The 25,544-nt window shown below is 50.3% G+C and overlaps 1 protein-coding gene across 1 annotated transcript in view; it reads left to right on the plus strand.

Annotated features, from left to right (window-relative positions):
- Positions 1–23,944, plus strand: part of DPYSL5 (dihydropyrimidinase like 5) — a gene marked incomplete at both ends in the record, with an annotated part of 48,764 nt that extends 24,820 nt beyond the window's left edge. The window contains 12 exons of the mRNA XM_082642947.1: positions 550–708; positions 2,719–2,898; positions 3,713–3,781; positions 5,715–5,759; positions 7,603–7,678; positions 8,689–8,845; positions 13,314–13,455; positions 14,866–15,008; positions 17,059–17,266; positions 18,975–19,143; positions 21,185–21,266; positions 23,842–23,944. Of these exons, the coding sequence (XP_082499073.1) occupies positions 550–708; positions 2,719–2,898; positions 3,713–3,781; positions 5,715–5,759; positions 7,603–7,678; positions 8,689–8,845; positions 13,314–13,455; positions 14,866–15,008; positions 17,059–17,266; positions 18,975–19,143; positions 21,185–21,266; positions 23,842–23,944 (1,533 nt within the window). The remainder of the gene's footprint in view (positions 1–549; positions 709–2,718; positions 2,899–3,712; positions 3,782–5,714; positions 5,760–7,602; positions 7,679–8,688; positions 8,846–13,313; positions 13,456–14,865; positions 15,009–17,058; positions 17,267–18,974; positions 19,144–21,184; positions 21,267–23,841) is intronic.
- Positions 23,945–25,544: the final 1,600 nt, after the last annotated feature.

Here is a 25,544-nt window from a genome sequence, read left to right on the forward strand (position 1 = left end):
CTTGGAAAAACTGAAGACAAAGACCCTGATGTGAAGATGCCTATAAAAACTTTGAATAGAATTGTTTCATGAAATGTGAGCGAATAAAACAAAACAATAGAGTCAAATTAACATTTTACTATGGTTTACATATATATGTGTAACTAAAATAATATTATAAACAGACTTATATTACATTATGGTAGACATTTGATTACATCATCTATATATTCAAGTTGGTCAGAAATTGTCTGGGGGGAGTCTTCTCATTTGGAAATATATGCACTGGTAACACACTAAGTGGTTTTTTCCAAGCACTGAGCTGCAACCCAAGATGAGGAAGAAGCAGGTCTGTGTGCTGGATCCACAGTAATGATGAAGATTACACACTGGCTCCTGTGTTGACAGCTCCTTACATTTTCCCAAAATTGCTGCACTTGGGCCTCCCAGCCTCTTGTGTGGGAGAGTCTGTGGCTGTCCTGAAGGTCCCCCTGAGGACCCAGTGTCCCCACGTCAGCGACTTGGGTGTGGGTAGAGATGTGACGAGATTGCTTTTCCCATCTCCCTCAGGCAGCACTAGTTGGAGGTACCACCATGATCATCGGCCATGTCCTGCCTGACAAGGAGACTTCCCTTGTGGATGCCTACGAGAAGTGCCGGGGTCTGGCTGACCCCAAGGTCTGCTGTGACTACGCCCTCCATGTGGGGATCCCCTGGTGGGCACCCAAGGTAACAGCACTGGGTGGAACCCCAAAAGAAGAACCAGTGCTCTTTTTGGCAGAGGGGCCATCTGGTGAGAGCCAGCTGGGGGGGTGATGCTGTCCTGCGGTGTGGAATACCCCTCCCACCACCATCCTAACTCCTCCAAATGCCAAAAGAAAAAATACTTATGATTCTATAAGGGGGAGGCCTGTTTTGCTTAATTTAAAGAGCCAGTTTTCCAGCGCTCTGACCACAAGGCGCTCAGCATGTCCTGATGCTCTACCTAAGGTGTCACTTATGTAGCAAGGCCTAAGGGGTTGCTGCTGAGTAGCAAGCTCAGTAAGGGTCAGCCCTGAGGGTCACATCATTTTGTGCTTGGAGTGACAGCACTGAGGTCTCTGAACGGAGGGTCCCGTCCTGGCTCAGTGCCACCTGGTAAGAATGGATTGGGGTGCTTCTTTCCTGCTTGGCCCCAGCTCCTGCTCTGGGCACCCTGAGTTTGCTCCTGGTGTGTGGCTCCCACTGGGCCCTTTCTCAGTTCAGCCTCTGTGTCCCTGGCTTTCCTGGCCTCCCATTGCCCAGGCCCCAGGGCCAGAGTCCAGTCCCTGCTCCCCGGATTCCCTCTTCCTTGTTCTTCCTGAATACAGATATACAGGCATTTAGATTTTGCTTCACTTCTGGAGTTCTACTGCTTATTACCCCAGGGAAGCAACCTGGGTATTCATTCTTTCATCAAGTGCTCATTAATCACCATGTGCCAGTACTTGAGTGGGTGCCCTGGCATCTTAAAAATAAATAAACATTAAGAGAGTTTACAAAGTTCTCCAGCTGTGGATCCTGATGTAAAGGGCCTGACCCCCTTCTGAGACACTGACTAAAAGCCTGGCTGTACTTCTGCCCTCAGGTACCAGCCTTGAGCGTGGGGCTTACACAGTCTCTTCCATTATATCCACACTGGTGCTTATGAAAGGCCTTGGAACCCCCCAACCTCACACATGAAGATCCCCCTCCTGGTACCGGGTAAAAGGTGCAGACCACACTGAATGTTAGCCATCCTTTATCTCAGATGGAAGTTTTGTCCACTTCGGACACCCTCCTGGATGGGCGACCCCTACCCTGAGCCTCTCTCCCTTCCCTCCTCCAGTGGCCTGGAATAGAGAGCGTCTGCTCAGATTCCCAGCAACATTGAGGCCAAGTCAGCTATCCCTAAGTCCCCAAAGGTTGTGGGGATTTTCAGGCATCTAGAATTTTTAATTCTTTTTTATAATAACCAAATTTGTTTTTCTAATTACAGATTTTAAAAATAGAAAAGAAAGGAAGCACATAATTCAGTCACCCCAACACAATCACTATTGTTATTTTAGCTTATTTCCATCTGGTCTTTTTTCATACCTGCTTTTTACATAGTAACTCTTTCGCTTAAGTGTGAGCATTTTCCATCTGGCTGCACGGTCTTCATGACCATCAATGCCATGGCCAGCTCATGTTCTGTCAAGTAGATGAATCACAATTTATTTTCCTATTGTTGGACCAAAGTTTCTTCCATTTTTTCCTAGTATAAGTAATGTTGGGATGAATCTCCTTATTCACATAGCTTTGCTTCATGTTTGGCTTTGTCCCTAAGTTAGATTTTCCCCAGGTCTCTGGATTTTTAGCATTAGTACGCCTTCTCTGTAACACTCCTTCTGTTATGGGGGCAGAGGGAACTGACCACAGGTGTAAAAGGCATTAGTGCATTTACCAATAAGGCTGATTTGGAGGCAGAAACACAGGACAAGCTTATGTGATAGGAGAAACATGCCCACATCTCGTTTCTATATTTGTGTCACGCTGGACAATTTTCAAAACACTTCCGCATCCATTTGCTCATGTGACCTCACAGCAGCCTGTGGAGTGAGAGGAGAGTGAGATACTGCAAGGTTGCGGGTGGTCACGTGGCGACAGAGCCACCTCTCCTCCGCGCTGGGCCAGCGTCTGCCAGTCAGCCTCTTGGCCCTCTGTACTCACGTGGCATTGCCTTTGCATTCTGCTCTCCAGGTGAAAGCAGAAATGGAGACCCTGGTGAGGGAGAAGGGCGTCAACTCGTTCCAGATGTTCATGACCTACAAGGACTTGTATATGCTTCGGGACAACGAACTGTACCAAGTGTTGCACGCTTGCAAGGATATTGGGGCGATCGCCCGGGTCCATGCTGAAAATGGGGAGCTCGTGGCCGAGGCAAGGCAGTAGAGAATGTTGGGGGAAGTTGGGGGAGCACCAATAGAGACAATTCTCTGGGGGATTCCTGACCACCCATGACCCTCCCTACAGGGTTCAGATAAAACAAATTATAAAAGAAAGTGTGAGATGTTAACAGCCCAGATGACAGATCTTTGTCCAAAAATCCAAACTCTTCTAGTGTCTGTAAAAAACAAATCTCTCCGTATAGTCCAAAAGGGTTTCTAAGTCTTGGATGATGAGGTCTTCATTCAAATATGACACTTAAATCCCATTATCACAAAGGAATTTGGAGCACCTCTAAGAAATATTTTTAATGAGATGTGATGTACAGAATAAATAAGGGTCAACATTCCACTCTCTGGTACCTCCTCAGCGGACCTGAGGTATTATAGAGATCTTCTCACTGGTACCAAGAGAGACAAGCCCCTTTGTACTACTGGGTCTTAAGTAGGATACTTGGGGTAAAGGTTAATCTAGGCATCTGTGGAAGCTGGAGATTTAACTAGATTTCCAGTGAGGAAATTCTGATTTGCAGATCAATAAACAGTGTTTGTCTTTAGTGTCCCAGGCCTGTTGGCTGGTGACTGAACTGTATTTTTAAGAGGAAAAGATATTTTCAATCATTATGAAGTGAGGCTCAGGGGATCCCTGTACTAATCCTGCCCTCTTTATAAGATGAGTATCACAGAAGTGAGAAAAGCAGCAAGCCTATTGGAATGGGCTGTGCTGAGCATATTTTACTGTCCCTTGGGTTCAGTATTTTTTGTATCTCTATGATTGTCTCAATTTTCTTTCTTTTGATCTTATTCAGGGTGCAAAGGAGGCGCTAGATTTGGGTATCACAGGCCCAGAAGGAATTGAGATCAGCCGTCCAGAGGAGGTGAGGAAGATATCTGTGTTCTTTGTCATCATTTTTCCTAAAGATTCACAGAACCTTTAAGATAGAAGAGTCATCAGTAAATACGAGTTGTATGGTATTGCTATCTTCATGGGTGAAATTCCCATCTGGAAGCTTCCCAGGGAACAGCTTCCTCCATGCTACAGCCGACCTGGCCTTGAGCTCCCTTGGGGAAGACAACTTTGGGGAAACAGACCCACCTCATTGGGGGCTGATTTCAAGGGTCTGAGGGAGGCCATGTGAACATGCCAGGGGTTGCTTTGGCCAAAACTGAATCGGGAGAGAAAAGACAGACTGAAAGGGCCTTTAGATGTTAGAAGAAATTCCAGACTATAAGCCAGTGAATTGGCATTTTGGGGCTGAGATCCCTTTGAGCATCTGTGGAAAACTTTGGACACTTCCCACCAGAAACGAGAGGCACATGCATGTCTGTGCTCTTTCCCCCTTTTTCTATATGTTGCTGAGATGGTGACTAAGCCCTGCTCTCCCTCTGCCCTCTGGTTTTATCCTTGCACAGTTTTGCAAGGTGTCAACACAAATGCCCCCAGGTCCCCCTTGCTGAAAAATTCGGCTCTGGAGGATCACATTAGATAAATAATGTGTTCTTGCCCTATGACCCTGTTCAGACATGCCTTAACCAGTGGTGACGGGAGAGCTATTTTCCATTTCTTCAAAGCCTTAAATGCAGAGTGGTGGTTGGATGTCCATGAGGGACTGATGGGGAGGCCTTAGGGGACGAGGAGCTGGAGACAGGATGTGATAGTTCTGTCATCAGACAGGAACCAAGTCAGCCTATAGTGGGTCAGCCTGGTGTGGGCGGGGGTCCCACCTTACGCCTGCCGTGAGTTTGTCTCTGTCTGCCAGACCCCTTGAATGTAGCTCCTGTTTGGGCACCTCAGAGTTGATAGAGAAAGACACACCAGCTTCAACAAGGCACTGAGAGTGCCTGTGAGAAGAGGGGTGGGGAGATGCGCACGGGACTGGACTTTGTGGAGGTCTATGAGGGGAAGAGTGCAGTGCTGACTGTAGTGGCAGTAACAGCAAGAATACCACCTTCGGGGCTTCCCTGGTGGCGCAGTGGTTGAGAGTCCGCCTGCCGATGCAGGGGACGCGGGTTCGTGCCCCGGTCCGGGAAGATCCCACATGCCGCAGAGCGGCTGGGCCCGTGAGCCATGGCCGCTGGGCCTGCGTGTCCGGAGCCTGTGCTCTGCAACGGGAGAGGCCACAGCAGTGGGAGCCCCGCGTACCGCAAAAAAAAAAAAAAAAAAAAAAAGAATACCACCTTCATCATCTACTGATTAAGGGGAGCATCTAAGGAGGTTTTGCTCCCCAGGGACATTTGGCAATGTCCAGAGATATTTTGGGTTATCCCAACCTGGGGGGAGGAAGTTACTGGCATCTACTAGGTAGAGGTGAAGGATGCTGCCAAAAAGCCTGCAATGTCCATTCAGCCCCTACCACAAAGAATTATCTCACCCAAAATGCCACTAGTGCCGAGGTCCAGAAATCCCGATCTAGGCTAATTTCCAGCTTGAAATCAATCAGTATTGCTCCTTTGCTACAGTTCTGAGATGGCTGTGGAGAGAATGCACCAGAAACCAGGGAGAGATGTGACTGCAGGTTTTCATTTGCTCTTGTTTTGTTGTCTTTTAATTAAGCCCTGAGTAGCATCCAGCAAAGACGTGCCTAGAACCCTAAGTCCTGGTGTTCTCTCAGTGTGAGCAGAGGTGGTTGGAGCTTGGTGTCCCTGCCCAGGGTTTCCCCCCGAGCCAGCCCCTGTGGGTGCTGTTTGCCACTCCAGCTCTGAGTCAGACATTCCAGCACTTTCTGCCTACGAGGTGGGGTGTCAGGGAGATGTAAGCTTGCTTGGGGAGATGGTGAAGCTTGTTCTCTTCCTGTCCTCTGTTTCTAACAGCTGGAAGCAGAAGCCACTCACCGAGTTATCACCATTGCAAACAGAGTAAGTAGACCCCAGCTCACCCTCAGCCCATTCTCCACTCTGGGGTCAGAACCCAGCCTGTACAGTAGAGTCCCATTCTGCTCTGGGGGACAGCCCCATGCCTGGCTCACAGGACCGCAAATGACCACCGTTTGCTGAATGAACGTTGCTATTCCCACAGACCTGGCAGGAGTCCTCCCTGCCACCGGCTCTCCATTCTACCCTGCTGAGCTTGCTGAGACCTGGTTCATTGCTCAAATGGAAATGCCTCCCAGCAGAGGCAGGGCAAGGTGGGAACCACAGAGCCTCATGGCAGCCGGAATCTGTTCCTTGTAGAGGAGCAGAGAGACATTTGCTTAGAGAACCATGATTCGAACCTCCGCCTCTGGGCCATTCATGATTTTTCCTTGGTATGGTTCAGGGTAAGGGGGCGCTGAACTGTATGTAAGGGGGATGCAGTGTGGTGGTGGGAATGAGCACACACCTTGGGGCCTTGACCAAAGACAAGCTTCCAGCCACACGCAAGTCAATCAACCACTCCGAGAGACTATTTTATTATCTAAAATTGGAATGATAATATCACCTACTCCTCACAGGACGGTTGTGAGGATCCAAGGAGTCGTGGAAGGAAAAGCACTTTAAAAACAGGAGAACACTGTACCAAGATCCTTTCTCCTCCTAAACCATCATTAAGTGTTCTATTTGCTCAGAGAGTCTGAACTCTAGTTTTCTAAGTGTGGTCTCTGGACCGGCTGCATCAACATCATTTGTTAGAAATAGGAACTCAGAAATGCAAATGCTCAGGCCTGTTCAGACCCGCTGAATCAGAAACTGGGGGTGACGCTGAGCAATCTGTGTTTTAACAAGCCTGCTAATGATCCTAATGGGCGCTAACCCTTAAGAACTTCTCCGGAAAGACCTAGGCTACCCTGAAGGCTGTGAGCTGAGGATGTGGTGTTAGGAACACCAGGGGAACACAGAGGTTGGAGGTCCAGTTGGCCTCAGAATTAGCCAGGAAACTTGTGCCAAGCACCTCAAATGTCAGGCCAGCCCCTAAATTCTCTATCCTCCTAATTTGATAGGCAAAGAAGGCATTAGAATAACATTTGGGAAAACAGTTTCCCATTAGCTCTTTATAAGTCCAGGAGCTGGACAAGGACATTGATGTAGTGTCATAACAATAGTTATGCTATCAATTACTTCCTGATGGAAACTTACCCCAGAATTAGGAAAGTTCTGAATAACAAAAGGGCAGCTCCTCATTTTCTTAGTTCAAACACATGCCCAGAGAAGTGAAGCCATGGACCGTGGTCACACAGCTTGACAGAGGAAAAGCTAATCAGTATTGTAATCCAGGCGTCCATTTGCAAGACCAGTCCTGTCTGGTGTAGACTGTGAGCCCTGAACCTCTTGTGTATTGTTTCTTCTCCAGGGTACATTCTGTCTACTGATAAAGCAGCCCTCAGATGGCAGGTATCATCATTTTAGATATGGGATATAATACACAACTCTCTCTAGGTCATCACGTTCATGAATAGGAAATTAAGAGCCCCTCATTTCAAGTTGTAAATAGTCTTGTTGTTGGCTGGCAGAAAATGTGAGGTTCACCACTTGACATCTTGCCCTGATGTCCCCCTGCTGGGCTCTGGTGCTGGGCGCTGCCTGTCCCCTCCTTGTTTCGTGGGGTTCCCCAGCCTGCAGCCACCAGCCCTGCATTCCCGGCAGAAGACCGCCACGCTGAGGGGAGTGCTAAGCGATGCAGGGGGCGGCGCTGGGGCCAGGACTGGGCTGGTCCGGTCACCTTGGTCCTTGTTAGGTTATGGGGCTGATGCTCTCTCCTTCCCACCGTGTTTCCCGTCCTTAGACTCACTGTCCCATCTACCTGGTCAACGTGTCCAGCATCTCGGCCGGTGACGTTATAGCAGCTGCTAAGATGCAAGGTGAGTCCGTAGGCTGGGCTGAGCAGCACCCATGTGTGGTGGGGCCCATGCACTTCCCAGCCCAGCTCCTGGGGCCAGGCCCTGAGCCTGCCTTTCCCTTTTCTCTCTGGCTGTCTTCCTCACAAGCACCCTGCACTGGCCTGGGTTCAGTCCATTAGCACCAGTGTTTTCCTCTGCACATTTGTTTGCATAACAGCTTTACAGAAGTGTCCATCACGTCTCCTGGGTCTGGTAAAGTTTTCCAAGTTTTCAGTCAACTCATTAACTGGTATTTTTTTCAGTCTCTTGGGTTTTGCTAGTGGTTGCATTGGTAACCAACATGAAATCCTGGACCAGTTCCAACGGACATTTCAGGGGGGAAATGCCTGGGAAGTCCCTGGAGAAACGACACTGTGAGGGCCCAATGTCCCTTTCAGGAACCCAGTGTACCAGCCCCAGGGCACCTGTGTGTCGGAGCACCTGGCAGCACCTGAAGGCTTTGTACGTGCTTGTACTCCCAGTCCGGCTCGGGGTGCCAGTGAGGGCCCAGTAACAGGAGAAACAGGTCACGGTCAGAAACCTGAGGGTATAAATCAGGAGCAAGGGCTTTCAGCCTTCCCACCACACTGCCCTCCAAATCCTGCCTCTTGCTTCTCCTTAGCGGGACCCCCTTCGCTGTCTCTCCTGCGCTGTTGTTCCAGCCTCCCCCCTCCGTCTCCCTGCCCTCCATCCCCTGCTACGGTGCCACCCCCAGTGTTCTCCTGAAGCTGCTCCCAGCAGCCGCCTACTCAGAAAACAGACCAGTGCTGCCCCGCCTCAGCGCCTCGCCCTTCTGTTCTTGCCTGCAGTCAGCACGGGGACAGAGAGCAGTCTGACCTTGACCCCAGCTGAGCTCTCAAATGCCCAGCTGAGCTCGGGCAAGTCCCTTCCTTTCTGACTTCAGCTCCTTCACCTTCCCCATGAGAGGCTCAGACCAATGATCTCCCAGGTTCACTGGCCTCCTGGTGATGGTTTGAACCCTCTTCTTTCAGGGAAAGTCGTGCTGGCCGAGACCACCACCGCGCACGCCACACTGACGGGCTTACACTACTACCACCAGGACTGGTCCCATGCAGCCGCCTACGTCACAGTGCCTCCCCTGAGACTGGACACCAACACCTCAACCTACCTCATGAGCCTGCTGGCCAAGTAAGGTGTTTCAGCAGGACCACGGCATGGCACTATCTCACAACGCGCGCCATCCCGGGAATTTGTAGATCTTTAAGGTGATATCGTAGAGGCCCCAAACCTGACCTAAGTTTGATTTCATTGTGTCCAGAGGATGATTTTGCTTTTGTTAGCTTCTCCAAAGCCCATCAGATAATTGCCATCCATGCAGCTCCTATCACCACTTGATTTGGATGAGAGCTTCAGAGGTGACAAGTAAAGAGCATATATAAAACTGTGAACAGTGGCTATCAGAATTTCAAAGGACATTGATACCTTACACTGGAGACCACTGGGGAACTATAGGACGTGGTCTCTGACTTACCCTAGAAAATTTGTGCATCTTTCTATCTCTCCTTTTTCTTCACCTCTCCCTCTTCTCATTGTGTCCTATGTGGTTTTCTCTCGTTGTATGTACCTCCCTCCTTCTGTGTGTTTCTCCCTCCTTTCTTTCCTCTTCCCCTTTTTCTTCCGCACTTTCTCCCTCTTTCCCCTTAACCTCTTCCTCCAGACCTCCCTTTCCCCGGCTCCTCTTTTTCTAACACTGCTTTTCCCCATTCAATCCAGGTCGAAATAAAATGCTTTAATGAATAGTCTGAATTTGGTGGGACACAAACATGGAAAGATTTTGTTTCGTTTTGCTTCAAATTCTTTCTTGCCTCTAGTGACATTGTGATAATGGTAAAGGCCATTGCTTTTCCTTCTCTTTTGGTTATTGAAGTCCAGTTCAGTTTAAAAGTCATCCTCTTCTCCTCCCCGCCCCCAGCTCAGAGAATTAGTAGGGATGTTAGTAGAATTAAAGGGTGGGGAATTCCACTCCATACCCAAGCACGATCTGAACTCCTGCACTGATTGTTGCTGCTTCTCTGGCTGAAAGTGACTGGCCTTTGGGGCCCTCCTTGTGTGGGGCATGTGCCCAAATACAGGCTCTCTTGAGTCACCCTCACGCAATCCTCTGACACAGGAGATGGAGTGCAGCTTGACCTCTTCTTCCCGTACCTTCCCGGCTTCCAGAACTAGCAATTCCCCGTGAACAAGAATCTGGCTAAGCAGCTTAAGCCTGGCCACCTTCTACAGTATCTGGGGCCCAGAGCAAGCTCACACAGCTTTGCCACTCCCTACGGTGGGAGGGCAGGCTGGCCCCCACCCCTGGCTCTCCTCACCCAGAGGCTCAGGCAGGTGCCCGTTGCTGTCACCTCTGTTCTCCACAGGCGAACCTCTCGAAATGTCCCCTCTTGAGGAGACTAGTTGGGGGAGAGGAAAGCACCATTCAACCCATGAAAAGAGGAAGAAGGGAGAGACTGCAGGACTCACCACTCTGCTAACACCTCAGTCGCCCTCCCTGTCTTCTGCTTTTACAAGACCTGGGGGTGGTGATACACTTCTGTTGGGGTGATGGTGGGGGGTGTTGAGGGAAGTGACCGGCTCCAGTTGGAGGTGGCTGTCGTTAGATAATGGGGCTTTTATTTCATCCATGTCCTTAGCTTTCAGTCCTGGTTGGCTAACAACTAGAAAATTTCCACTCCACATCCTGCTATGTTAACAACCGAAAGAGCAGTGTGGGGCTTTCCAAATACACCCGGGTCCCGGGGTGAAGGTGGCCCCTGGAGGGGCAGGATATGCTGTGGCACAGTGGCAGTAATTAAAGCCTGTCCCATAGTTTTGCTGTGATTCTGAGCAGTGGCAGCTCTGACAGATTTAACCAATCTGAGAGAGTAAAGGGAGAAAAGCTAGATCAGCTCTTTCTTTTAAAAATGCTTCTTCTTGGGGGCTTCCCTGGTGACGCAGTGGTTGAGAGTCCGCCTGCCGATGCAGGGGACACGGGTTCATGCCCCAGTCCAGGAAGATCCCACATGTCGCGGAGCGGCTGGGCCCGTGAGCCATGGCCGCCGGGCCTGAGTGTCCGGAGCCTGTGCTCTGCAACGGGAGAGGCCACAACAGTGAGAGGCCCACGTACTGCCAAAAAAAAAAGAAAAAAATGCTTCTTGTTGGGAAAAACCAGCCTCCTTTTCATCATTATCAACACAACAAAAACAAACAAGTATCAAGAACCCACTATAAGAATTTGGGCTCAGTTCCAAGGTCAAAGAATCTTTTGAAATACCTCTGCTTGCCACAAGCAAATTTACTGAAAGAACAAAAAGGTAGTAAAACCCCCAACCCACCCAAATTACAGTGCCCAAACCCACACAAATTTAAATAGGCAGGGGAAGAAAAGTATTATTAATCAAATAATTTAAGTTTTTATATCTAGCCTATTTTGTCAAATTTATTTAAATTATTTAACTAAATTCTACTCATTTAAATAGAATTATAATTTCATGTGAACTATTAGGAGAATAGTTTGAATCCCACTTTTTAATATTTATTTGTTTATTTATTATTTATTTATTTGGTTGCATCGGGTCTTAGTTGCAGCAGGCGGGCTCCTTCGTTGCAGCTCATGGGCTCCTTAGTTGCGACTCGCTGGCTCCTTAGTTATAGCGCACGAACTCTTAGTTGCGGCATGTGGGATTTCGTTCCCAGATCAGGGATCGAACCCAGGCCCCCTGCATTGGAAGCTCAGAGTCTTAACCACTGTGCCACCAGGGAAGTCCCCGAATCCCTTTTTTAATCAGTGCATATTGTAAACGTGTGCAGTTTTATAGAATTTGGAGCATAGTTTTTACATTTTTAGGAATTTATGATTACTATAATTTTGCTTCTATGACATTGTTGGTGATAATTGGTATTATGCAAAATACTTGATAGAAAACCCAGACACAAATTATTATATTTCTATAAGAAAATATGAGCTGCTTCATAATGACCTACTTTAGGATGTGGTTTCTTCGAATATACCAGGGTAATAAGTACAATCTATAGATATAAGGATTTGTCCTTTATTTAAAATCTGACTTCTCAAAGGGATCAGAAATTTTTTCATTTGAACATATATATTTTTAAAGTACTTAACAAAAGGCAGTGGTGTTTTAAACTTTAAAGAGTAGGGATGGGTCTGTCATACCTCCCAGATTCAGGGCAGCATCAGGGGACCCCAAAAGCCCTTCTGGAATGTGCCCCCCCGTTCACTCTTGCCTAGTGAGCACTTATTTGTGTAGGGGCCTTTTTAGAAAAGTGGGTGCTCAGTAAGACTTGTCAGTTAAAGCATGGGGTCCTGGGATCCCAGACCCTCAACCCATGACTCTGATGGGCATCTTCTGACCTGAGCCCTACCCGGGTGTCTGGTGGATCCCTGAGGACAAAGTAAAAACCTGAAGATTCTGTCTATCTCTGGTGGGTTCTGCAGGTCTGGGGGATGTGGGGATCCCCAGGAGACCCTAGAATAAACCCTCTGCTCTGTGGAAGAGCCCCTCCCGCAGTCTCTGAGAGGGCCCAGAGCAGCGCCTTTGGCGCAGGGATCTACCAGCCCATGCCACAGAGTGGCATGCCATGTGCACTCTCACCGATGTAAGTCTCTGCCCCAAGTTCTGAGCTGGCCCGGAACCCCTCGAGAGCCTGGCCATGCCTTACCCACCGTAGCCTCAGCAACCATCTGAGGACCATGTTCACGGATGGCAGCGGTGATGAACCACTGGCATGTCGTTGCTGGTTGATCAAGGCAGACTTCTCTTCCGTCTTGTCCTTCCTCTTCCCTGCCGGGCCAAGAGGGCCCTCACATCCAAGCAAAGCTTAACATGGAACTTGAGCGTTTTACCAAGCACGTGCTTATTGCCAGCAGGGCCTGGCGCGGGTTGAGGAGGGAGATGAGAGGGAGTCGGCATATGGTTCTATGGAAGTAAAACTACCTCCACCCTCTCATTTTAGTTAAACTCTTTTTTTTTTTTAATTTATTTATTTTTGGCTGCGTTGGGTCTTCATTGCTGCGCGCAGGCTTTCTCTAGTTGCGGCGAGCGGGGGCTACTCTTCGTTGCGGTGTGCGGGCTTCATTGCGGTGGCTACTCTTGTGGAGCACAGGCTCTAGGCACGTAGTTTTCAGTAGTTGTGGCACACGGGCTCAGTAGTTGTGGCACGCAGGCTCAGTAGTTGTGGTGCACGGGCTTAGTTGCCCCACGGCATGTGGGATCTTCCCAGACCAGGGCTTGAACCCATGTCCCCTGCATTGGCAGGCGGATTCTTAACCACTGTGCCACCAGGGAAGCCCTTAGTTAAACTCTTAAGTTCAATTTTTCTCCACCCGTTAGTTCTCTTAACATCCAAAGACTCTCAGGGTCTCCCGTGATGCTGGCATTCTGTGCCACAGTTGGCACATACGCTCATTCTGCAGATGTGTAAACTGAGGTTCTCACAGATAACTCACTGGAGGTCATACAGCTATGACGTGGCAGAGCCGAGATTGAAACCAGCTTTGCCGGGTTTCCAAGTGAAGGTGTTTTCCCTGTCCCTGTCCCCACCCTCTGGGACCCTGGCCTCCCCTCCCCTTACTGGTCATGTCCTTCTCTCTACCCAGTGATACGTTGAACATTGTGGCGTCAGATCACCGGCCTTTCACCACGAAGCAGAAAGCCATGGGCAAGGAGGACTTCACCAAGATCCCACACGGCGTGAGCGGCGTACAGGACCGCATGAGCGTCATCTGGGAGAGAGGCGTGGTACGTTCCCAGGACCCTCCCCACTCTGGGCCTCGGAAGAATTTTCACCCTTAGGAGGGCTGGGTCAACCACAGCTCCTGTTTCACTCAAAAGGAAAACAGAAAAGGTCTTTTTTTTTTCTGATTGGAAAGGTAATAAGGCCTAGCATAAAAATTTGGAAAATACGGAAAAGTATTAGGGAAAAAACCCATAATTCCATACTGAGAAATTATTAATATTTTGGTATATTTCTTTCCAGCTCTATGCATGTACTGTACATTATTTTAATTACTGGGTTCATCTTCTTTTCATATAACAGTGTATTTTGAGTGTCTTCCTATATCAGTAAAAATTCTTTTAAAACATATTTTTATTTATTTATTTTTATTATTATTATTTTTTTTTTTTTTTTGCGGCACGCGGGCCTCTCACTGTTGTGGCCTCTCCCCATTGTGGAGCACAGGCTCCGAACGCGCAGGCTCAGCAGCCATGGCTCATGGGCCCAGCTGCTCCGCGGCATGTGGGATCTTCCTGGACCGGGGCATGAACCCGTGTCCCCTGCATCGGCAGGCAGACTCAACCACTGAGCCACCAGGGAAGCCCAAAAACATATTTTTAATGGCTAAATAATATTCCCTCCAACAGAAGTGCCATACTTTAATTAATCCTTCCACGATGTTTGGAACTTTCAGCTGTTTCAAATTTTTACTCTTAGAAATAATGCTGCAGAGAATCTCTTTGTTCATGAGTGTACATCAGCATTTCTAATTATTTCCTGAGGACAGATTCCTAGAAGCGGATTTCTGCGCCAAGGGATATGAACCTTTTTAAAGATCTTGATATCTTTTGTCCAATAATAAAGATAGAGACTGGGACTTCATTTGAATATCTCCTGTTCTGCCCATGAAGAATAAGTAGTTCTGATCTTGACCTATCACAGATTAGATGCAGCATAGAGTATGAGGCCAGAGAGATTTGAAATCCTCAAGCCTAAACAACCAGCTCAGGGAAGACCCATGGGCAGCTCCGGAATCCCCTTTGAAAAGGGTCCACGGTGCCTTCACGGGTGGGACCATAAGATGCCTTTCCAGGAGAGAATATATGTCCCTTCATGGATGCAGGGAAGCTCCTGATTTATCCAGAGTAAGTACCGAGTAGACCTGGTTTCACAAACAGGAGGTAGATTTGCACCAGGAAAGCAACCTTTTGGAACAAGGGCCCACCCTCCCCCACTGCTGCAAAAAGGAGAGAGGAATAGCATGGAACCAAGCCTAGCAGGTTGGCTCATCTGAGATGATGCCCGTGGCATTGTCCTTCTCAGCACCATTGTTCTGACCAACTAAAAGTCCTCAGGCCAGGGTCAAGCGTGACCCGGGGTTTGAGGCACACACACAGGGCCTCAGTTGACCTAATACTTTTGCAATGTTTCAGGTTGGAGGAAAGATGGATGAGAACCGTTTTGTGGCTGTTACCAGTTCCAATGCAGCGAAGATTCTCAACCTGTATCCCCGCAAAGGCCGCATCATCCCTGGAGCCGATGCTGACGTGGTTGTGTGGGACCCAGAAGCTACAAAGTAAAACCTGCTGCCAGTCTCCAGGGCTAGAGGGACTTGGGATTTTAAGGGCCTTATATTACAGAACTCCAAAAGCATATCATCTTTGCATTACTTATAGCATAGAGCAAGATGACCCTAAGGTGTGTTCAATTCAACAAATACTTGAGGGCTTGCCATGGTCCAAGCACTAGGAATGCAAGAGTGAACAAGAAGGTCTGAAGATCTGCTAGAGTGCCGCTCAATGTGGACAGCACTTTACAGTTTTTCAGAGCTAGGTCACATCAACCATCTCGTTTGCTTTTCACATAGCCCCAGGAAGCACTTAAGCCTAAAGTTCTTATTTCCATTTTACTGTTGAAGAAACTAAGAGCAGAGAGTAGAGGGACTCCCCACATGACATAGCTAATAATTGGCTGAACCAGATAGTTGTCCTGACACTCAGTTCCAGACTCTTCCACCAACACTCTGCTTCTCCCGTTGAGGGTGTAGGTCCCCTTGAGCACACAGCGCTTGACACCCATGGCGTTAATGAACACAAGTGGGTAAATGAAGTGCATCAGGAGTTATCAAGCCACAGCATAACTCATCTGTTATGAGCATCATCTTTTTTTTTAAATTAATTTATGTAATTTATTTATTTTTGGCTGAGATGGGTTTTCGTTGCTGCACGGAGGCTTTCTCTAGTTCCGGCGAGCGGGGGCTACTCTTCCTTGCAGTGCGCTGGCTTCTCACTGTGGTGGCTTCTCATTGCAGAGCACGGGCTCTAGGTGCACAGGCTTCAGTAGTTGTGGCACGCTGGCTCAGTCGTTGTGGCTCGCGGGCTCTAGAGCGCAGGCTCAGTAGTTGTGGTGCACGGGCTTAGCTGCTCCGTGACATGTGGGATCTTCCCGGATCGGGGTTTGAACCCCTGTCCCCTGCACTGGCAGGCGGGTTCCCAACCACTGCACCACCAGGGAAGCCCCAGGGCATCATCTTTACTCAGAGATTTGAGCAGGGTAATGGGAATTGTTTTTTAATGTTAAATTTCATTCAATCACTCAACAAATAGAGAAGTGCCACCATTTGCTGAGCACTTTTCTAAGTGCACAAGCTAGCAGTGAACAAGAGAGACAAAAATGTGCTGGGATTTTGAAGATAAAAAGTTGAATTGTGGGTTTCCCTGGTGGCGCAGTGGTTGAGAGTCCGCCTGCCGATCCAGGGGACACGGGTTCGTGCCCCAGTCTGGAAAGATCCCACATGCCGTGGAGCGGCTGGGCCCGTGAGCCATGGCCACTGAGCCTGCGCATCCGGAGCCCGTGCTCCTCAATGGGAGAGGCCACAGCAGTGAGAGGCCCGCGTACCACAAAAAAAATTTTTTTTTAAAGTTGAATTGCAAAGAAACGCACCTCCCTGCTGGGATCCCCACACTGCTTCTCCGTTAGGGCACTTGAGAAGCCGGGTTCTGCATCCAGCCTGGGGCTGGTCCCTGCTGCTGTTGCAGGTGTGGTTGTTAGTGATTGCTATTGGCAGAAAGACCCCTAGAGTGTAGCCCAGTGTATTAGTCAGCTAGGGCTGCCATAACAAAATACCACAGACGGGAGGCTTAAACAGTAGAAATTTATTTTCTCACAGTTCTGAAGGCTAGAAGTCCAAGATCGAGGTGTCAGCAGAGTTGATTTCATCCTGAGGCCTCTCTCCTTGGTTTGTAGATGGCCATCTTCCCCCTGTGTCTTCACATGGCACTTCCTCTGTGTGTGCACTTCTGGTGTCTCAATTTCCTCTTCTTATCAGGACACCCATTTGATTGGATTAGGGTCCACCTCTATGACTTCATTTCACTTTAATTAGTTCTTTAAAGGGCCTATCTCCAAATACAGTCACATTCTGAGGTACTGGGGGCTAGGACTTCAACATATAAATTTGTGGGGGACACAGCCCATCCTAGCCTTTGGGGGTCATCCCTCCTCACTGAGCATCTTCCCTTCCCACTGAGCAGCATCCCTTCCCGCTAAGTACCTTCCCTTCTGTTGAGCTGTGACATCTTTACCTCCTCTCAGAGCGTTCTCTCCCTCCACTGCCTTCCCACCAGGACCATCTCAGCCAGCACCCAGGTGCAGGGAGGAGACTTCAACCTGTATGAGAACATGCGCTGCCATGGTGTCCCACTGGTCACCATCAGCCGGGGGCGGGTCGTGTACGAGAACGGCGTCTTCATGTGCGCTGAGGGCACCGGCAAGTTCTGCCCCTTGAGGTCCTTCCCAGACACTGTCTACAAGAAGCTGGTCCAGAGAGAAAAGGTGAGGTGGGCGGCGGGGGTGGTGGTGCGGAGAAGACGCGTGGGAAGAGGTTGCAGGCCCCTGGCGGCGACACCTTATATGACTTTTACATCTCGAAGAGGTTCTCACTCTGTCTTTCCACCAAATCTCATTGCCTGAACAGTCACTTTGGGAACAATCAAAATTCTAGAAAAGGAGCACCTGTAACAAAGTAAAGTTTATTGGGAAGGGTCCCCAACTCCCTCAGAGCCCGGGGATACTATGAGGTGCTCATAGCTCTCCCTGACATCCAGGCTTCTTGTCGTCCCTCAGGGGCAGGGGACTCCTGGCTTGGCCTGGGTTGTCCTATTTGCCCTGGAGATGCTCTTTCCCCAAACTCCCCACAGCCGCCCTGTAACTGCAGTAGGCTGGGTGGGCTTTGCTGAGTCTGGGCCCCCCAATGAAGTGGTCAAGCCAGGTCTAGCTCACTGCCATGCGGGGGTGGCCTGAGGTCTTATCGTGAGAGTTTCATCCAGTCCTCGGATTCCATAAACACCCTGGGTGTTCACTGAAGCTTGGGGCTCCACCTTATCCCCAGGGATACCGAACTCTGGGTAGAGTTTCACCCAAGAGAAGACTGGCTATTGCCTCGTCGCTTGGGGATTGATTGTCCAGCCTTATCTTTGAGAGCTATCCTGTCCTTCCTGACAACTCCGGGTGCTGGGAACCAACTGCAGCCCTGGCCTCTGGGTGGAGAACCCAAATCATCAGAAAAGAACAAATCTGACAAAACTGACAGGTGAAAGCATCATGAGGTTTCCCCTTCCCTTCCTCTGGCCTAAAGCAATATTATTATGGTTCAAAATGCTCCTGCCTAGCTATTTCCAGATTCTGTCTAGAAAGGGTGGATGTTCTTAGAAATATCATGACCAAGGGCCTGGGAGCCCCAGCCCAAATGCAGGTGTTCTATCAGGGAGAAGACTTGGATTACCTTAAAAAAAAGCATGACTTTAGTTATCCCAGTATTCAATTCAAGAGCGAACTCAGGATCTCTCAGGTAGGTGAATGGTCCCATCTCCAATATGCTTCACAGATGTAGACAATGGCAGGAGACCTCAGCCCCACCTCTGGGGGACGTGCCACAAAGAACTGTAAGAGCGACACATTCACACACAAGACTACCTGACCAAGGGTGGCAATGATTTAAAATAAGAAAAAGGAAAATAACAAGTGTCAGTGAGGATATGGAGAAATTGGAACCCTCATTCATCGTCAAATGAATGTAAAATGGTGCAGCCACTTTGGAAAGCAGTTTGGCAGTTCCCAAAATGTTAGATATAGAGTCACTAAAATAACTCAGCGATTCCACTCTTGGGTATATACAGAGTCAAGAAAAATAAAGATATATCTTCACAAAATCTTGTACATGAATGTCATAGCAGCATTATTCATAAAGGCCAAAAAGTTGGGAACAATGTAAACGTCCATCAACTACTGAATAGACAAAATGTGGTATATCCATACAATGGAATATTATTCAGCCATAAAAGGGAATGGAGTGCTAATATATACTACATACAACATGCATGACCCTTAAAAACATCATGCTAAGTGAAAGAATCCTGTCACAAAAGACCACATATTATATGATTCCATTTGTATGAAATGTTCAGAAGAAGCAAATCCATAGACAAAAAAAAAAAGATGACGGCATCATCTTTTCCCCTTTTCTGCTCTCCACCTTCACTAGACCTTAAAGGTGAGGGGAGTGGACCGCACTCCCTACCTGGGGGATGTAGCTGTCGTTGTGCATCCTGGGAAAAAAGAGATGGGAACGCCACTCGCAGACACCCCTACCCGGCCTGTTACCCGACACGGAGGCATGAGGGACCTTCATGAATCCAGCTTCAGCCTCTCTGGTAAGAGCAAGGGCCACTTGGCCTGGCACCTGCATCTCCACCCCAGTGAGGGGACAGGAGGAGGGCAGAGGGACTAGGAACCCCACCCCCGCAGAGGGGTTTATGCTGCTTTCCTCTCCATCTTCTCCCTCCCTCCCCGATCCCCTGCCCGGTGATGACTGCTGGGCCCCATGTTATAGACACACTAATATTGGCGGGCGGGGAAGGAGGGCTCTCCCAGTCCCTGGGCACCAGCCACTCTAGCAGGCCATGGCCCTTTGGGGCCTTTCCCCATGGTTTCTAAGTTCAAATAGTTTCATCCCTTGAGATACCTTGAGGGCCCTGCACATAGGGATGCCCCAGAGATGATCTGAGCGCAGAAGCGTTAACTCTGTGCTACGTGGGTCTGCACCCCCATTTCCCACCCCGCTCCTCACCAGCCTCGCTGAAAAGACGTAGTGTTTCCCTTTATACCCTTTCCTCCCTCATCTTAACCTCAGGTTTGCTCCTCTGCCACCTTCTTTGCTGCCAGGAATTGTACTGTATGTAATACAATGCAGAATATATGGGGTGTATCTATGCTTAGAGACTTTATCGTCGACAGCGTGTGTCCCAGGTGCTCGGCCGTAGTTAAAGGTGGGGGTCATTGCGGCATAAACGGCGAGCCTCACGGGAGAGCAGGCAGAGACTGTAAGATGCCTTGGTCCTGCAAGCAGCTTTGCTGGAAGCCATGATCCCTACTTGAAAGGGGCAGGGGCCGGGTCTCACTGAACGGCCTTCACGACTAGCCCTGGCGCAGACCGAGCCTCCGCTCTGCAGCGGAGCCGTGCTGGGGCCGGAAGCTGGGAGGAGCAAGATCCTGGGGGAGGTAAGACGCAGCCGCAAACTGTCCTAACATGAGAGGCCGAGAACTAAACCAGAGGGGAGCCGAGGGGCCCGCTGCCCGCTGAGCTTCCTCTGTGCCCAGCCGTGTGCTGGCAGCAGCTCAGGTGGTTCTTGACTGAGGAGCTGACCACCTGTGGAGAGGGGTCCTCTCCACCACCCTCCCCATCGTCTCAGAGCCAATCTCATTACCGAGATAACTTCTTCCCCACCCTGAGGGCCACTGCTACTCCCGCCAGCGACGGGACCGAGTGCAGGGAGTCAGAAAGGGATCTGCGGGGTGGAGTGTCAGTGGGAGCCCCGGCTTTGCCAGTCCAGGAGGTGCAGCTCCCCACGGCTGCCTGGGCCCGCCCCTTCCTGCAGCTGCCAGCCCCGGGAGAAGCAGCAAGGCCCCCAGAGCTGCGAGCCCCCTCTGGCCCCTGGCTTCTGCTCCCACTCAAGTCTCGGGCAGAGCCAAGACTGGGTGGAACTGCTCTCAGGTTCAGCAGACATCAGACAGCCTCTCACCTTCCCTCCGCCCCAAACCTCATCTGTTCTAAATGGGACAGGCTGAAGAATGTCCCACCACACTCCCTGGGGCACAGACCTTCTTTTCTTTTTTTTCCTATTTATTTATTTATTTATTTATTTTTGGCTGCACCGCAGGGCATGCGGGAATCTTATTTCCCTGACCAGGGATCGAACCCATGCCCCCTGCAGTGGAAGCATAGAGTCTTAACCATTGCACTGCCAGGGAAGTCCCCAGGCATTCTTTTCTAAGTCTCGGGACTTTGAGACGTGGGGGCCTTTGGGGTGTTGTTCTTTTATTTTCCAAAGCAGTGGCGCACCCTTTCTTCTCGCTCTCTTGCTCACTGAGGCATATGTGCAAAGGCCCACTTGCTAACAGGCAGCTCCCTGGTCCATGTGCGTGGCAAGAGACCATACCCCCAGGGTTGGCAGCAGTGAAGGCAGCGTAGCAAGGCAGTTAATCATGGAGGCTCTGAACCAGGAAGACCTGGGTTCAAGTCCAGGCTCTACCACTTATACGCTGTGTGACATTAGCCAAGTTAACTTCCCTGAGCCTCAGTTTCCCCACCTGTAAAATGGGATGGAGTTGAATTGAGAATTAAATTAGATCCTAAGCATGGAGGACCTGGTTTTATTACCCAAGGGAGCTCACCCTCTGCTTCCTTCCTTACAGGTTCTCAGATCGATGACCATGTTCCAAAGAGAGCCTCAGCTCGGATCCTCGCTCCCCCCGGAGGCAGGTCAAGTGGCATTTGGTAAAGGCACTGACCAGCCCCCCAAGTGAAGATGCACCGCTGCCACCAGCCCACACGCCCTCCGGCCACAGCTGCAGGGGGCGGGAGAGGCCGGGCTGGGCAGCGCACCACCTGAGGGGGCCCCGGGACATGGGGAGCCCTCCCCATGTCTGACACGTGATTCACTGTGCTTCGAGCCGACCCTAACAGGCACTTTGAGATGTGTTCCACCTGCTGCAGTCCTTTCCTGCCTTGGCCTCGGCAGGCTTCCCAGGGGCCCATGCTATGCACTGAGCCCAATGCATAGAGCCTGGCCCCGCCCCTCCTCTCACACCCGCCTCTGGGCTGGCCTTGGGAAAGCCCGACCTTAGTGCCCTGCCCCTGGCTGACCCGCCAGCTGTCCAGAGCACTTTAGCAGATGTGTTTTAAAAGAAAAGGACTCCCTCCCCTATCCCCTTCGGCCCAGTGGTCACTTTCCCCAAGTCAGACAGGTGTTAGCATCCCAGCCATGCCCAGGACCTCCGGTTTTTCCCCACTCATCTCCTGCCCCTGTTTGGTTGTGGCTGGGACACTCTGCGCCCTTTGCCAGCTGCTTCCTCTCCGCCACCCCCCAGGAGTCCCAGGCCCAGAAGGGCTGGCTGGGCGGGCATGAGGCTGGTGCCAGGCGCGTGTATATGATTTTGTTTTGCACGTTTGGTTTGCGCAGTGGTTTGGTTTGACTTGTTTGTGCATCCTGTGAAAAATGACGGTGCTTCGTGTCACTAGCATAGCATAGAAACAGGAATAGATGTGGACCTTAGGAGATGCTGCATCTACACCAACCAGACAGCCTAGGGCACCGATGACAGGGGTGAGAGGGGGATACTGGACTCGCAGGCCCTTTTTCTCCCTTCCTGGAGTCTTCCTGTCCCTCCCCTCCCCTCCTGGTCTAGTTTCCTGCATCCTGAGAGGATGCCCGGGATGCTGGCCCTGCAGACCTTCAGGGAGCAGGGTGGCCTTTCCCATCTCTGGCCCTGGTCACTCCCAGCACTAACGCCACACACACACCCAGCCGCCTGTAGGCTTCTGCCTACTGGACCGAGGCCCCGGCGCTCATCTGTGTGATTGGTGAGAGGCCTCATGCCTGCTAAGAGAGATGGGGGTGGGACTAGATGCCAGGTGGGAGGCCAGGCCAGTAAGACCTGGCTGTAGCCCACAGCGCTGCTCAGGGGCTGCCGTCTCCTGTGGTCAGCACCTCACCCTAACCTGCCTGTGGCCTCCATCTCCTCCCAGTTGGGCCCTCCCTGCCTCCAAAGCTCCAGGTGGTTTCCATGGAAACACTAGAGGCTGCCCTTGCTAAGCCTTGTTCCCCCTCGGGGAGCGACATCATGTTGCACATTTGGTCTGAGCACCCGGGCTGACACGCGGCTCCTGGTCTCTTGGGCCGGTGGTCATACCCGGCACATTTCTGTAGTGCTTTTCACGTTGTCAAAGCCCTTTCATGTATGAGCTCTCAATTGCTCCTCATGACCACAAAGTGTGTATTATTCTCCCCATTTCACAGCTGTGGCCCAGAAAGCTTAGGCCTTCTGACTCCAGAAACGTCCAGGACTGCCCTTAAGAGCTTGGCTGTGTACCCTAGCTGTGGACAGGAGGAGTGGAGTGACATCTCTTGCAGATCCCACCTGAGAGTTTAACCAACTAAAAGACTTACTCTCCCAGTAGGCATTCTGCTTTGTTTTGCACAGGTAGATAAATTTTTCTTGTAAACAAACTAACGCGTATCACTGTTTGAGCCAGAGCCAGTTACTTGGAGGCCTGCCCTCTGGTTTGAGCTGTCTCCACATCCTCACTTCTCCACTCATGCCCCTCTTCCTCACTTAGGGGCTGAGAGGACTGAGGCAGTAACCCAGGAAGCAGAGGCAACAAAGACACTCATGGAGGGTGGTGGCCATGGGGACAGTTGGTGGGGATCTGAGCCTAGGAAATTGTGTGACACTGACCCCGTGGTACAGTGCGCATCATCTTTATCCCTTTCAGCCCTTGCTGGGTCATGGGCCTTGGGCAGATGCCAAAGAGCCAAGCAGTGGTGGTGGCCAGGGGGCAGAGCATCCCTGCTTGGGCTAGGAAAGCTTTACCTTCTCTGAGTGCCTCCGCCCGAGAGATGCATGGTCCGTGGCTCTGGGAGACCACACGGTGGTGTGGTCCATCGAAGGCCTTCCACTTCATTCACCCCCGACCCTTACATAGACCCACCCTTGCCCAGGAGCTTCTAGACGAAAATCAGAAGGAGGTTCAAGGAACCAAATGAAAGGTCACCCCCTGCCACCCATTCCCTGCCCCTGTGCCGAGCTCCGGCCAGCCCCATCACCAGCCCCACTGGCTCTTGGTTGGAATGAAAAGGGGCTCTGGTTGCACCGAATGCAGCTCTCAAACTGGTCTTGTACTTGCTGAATAAATACCGTTGTTCTTGCCTTAGCTGCTCTCTAGGTTTGTGGGGTTAAGTTACCAGGAAATTGTGCTACTGTGCGTGTGCGCGTGTGCGCGTGTGTGTAGTGCTAGGAGTCCACAGTAGGTCTCAGTCAAGCCAATGCCGTGAGGAGGGCTTTTCCGATACTGACCCAGAAACCACAGAACCGCTCGGAAACCCAAACCCCCTCCAGCTGCCCAGGTGGCAGCCACAGCCTGGGGTCGGGATGGAGCCTCCAGCACCCAAGTGACTTCCTCACTCCTCTGTAAATGTCATGGTGCTAAGATTGTGTCAACCCCAAGAGGACACGTGGTCCTGTGCTTTGGCCACCTGACTGAGGCAAAAACAAAACAGCCCGACTCGTTGTGTTCTGGTGCAGGTTTGTATTAAACTGTAGCTACTTCTCACTTGGTCTCAGTTGTGTTTCTTCAAAGAAGAGGGAGCTTGGTAAGGGAACCTCTTCTTCCACAGTGGCTGGGATGAGGCTTCAGTTGCTAAAAAAGTCAGTTTTGGGTCTTCACTTGTGTTAGGTGGCAGGTGACAGCTCACTGGGAGGCCTGAGCAGAGACTGAAGATTAAGAATGTTAGGGGCTTCCCTGGTGGCGCAGTGGTTGAGAGTCCACCTGCCGATGTAGGGGACACGGGTTCGTGCCCCGGTCCAGGAGGATCCCACATGCCGCGGAGTGGCTGGGCCCGTGAGCCATGGCCGCTGAGCCTGTGCGTCCGGAGCCTGTGCTCCACAGTGGGAGAGGCCACATGGGAGAGAACACAGCAGTGAGAGACCCACATACCGCAAAAAAAAAAAAAAAATGTTAAGAGATGGGAGCCTCAGTGGCCCAACAGCTAGTAGCCAGTCCTCTCTCCTGGTGGGAACAAAACCAAGGTTTTTGGCACCAAATATCCCAGGACAAGTTTGGGCTGAGTTATCTGAAAAAGGAATAATTTGGGGAAAACATCAGCTACAAAAGGCAGGCAGGAGTGGGGATGGGACTAGGCTTTCCCCACCCACCCTTTTTCACCTATTCTCTTGGTTACCATTTTGGAAACCCATAGCCCCGTCTTCACACTGGAACCCTTGGCTGTTGGAATCATGGTCTCACAAGATCACATTTCAAAGGACTGTACAAGGCCAGTGTGTCTTTGAAGGACCTGTAGGCTGCTCTCTGGCTCTCCGGAACCCCACCTTTTGGATTGGCCCACTGTGCCTTCAAACCCTTCCATCTGCATCAAGACTAATCTACCTTCTCTTAGATCTCAGCCAGAGGTTGGGGGGTTATCTGATCAAACACTTTCACTAAAGAGTGAGGGAAATTTCTGCTACCAGTACTATGGGGTCACTTGTACTTCTTAGCCCCAAAAACAAAACCTTAATGAGGGAATTTTAGGTAGAATGGGGAAATAGTTGGCAGCCGGAGAACCTTCCAAGCTCTCACCAAATAAGCAACCCTCCTGCAAATAAGGCAGCCCATGACCAAAAGAAATACCCAGAACACTGCAGTTAGGACAGAGCCCTTCACTGTAATGAAATGAGCTGTGTGTATAAGTTCTACTGGGGTTTCGGAGCCAGATGGAAACACCATTATTGGGCTTGTGAAGGATGCCAAGTCCCTGGGATGATACTGGACCAAAGCGCCTGTGTTACCCTGTTTCCCCATAGCATGCATGGGAGCACACCAGAATTTGACTAACTGCCAAAAATCCTTTGTAAGTGTTTGAATGAAAAAATGGCATGGTCACTCATTTGGCAGGTCATGTGCACGGTACCAGGTGGTTTATAGAAAATAAGATACCCAGGAAGACACTGGTTGCCTTTGTACGTATGTAGTTGTGGGAAAACAAAAGACCACAGA

Source organism: Mesoplodon mirus (assembly GCF_964341445.2).
Source record: "Mesoplodon mirus genome assembly, chromosome: 14".
Classification (NCBI taxonomy): domain Eukaryota; kingdom Metazoa; phylum Chordata; class Mammalia; order Artiodactyla; family Ziphiidae; genus Mesoplodon; species Mesoplodon mirus.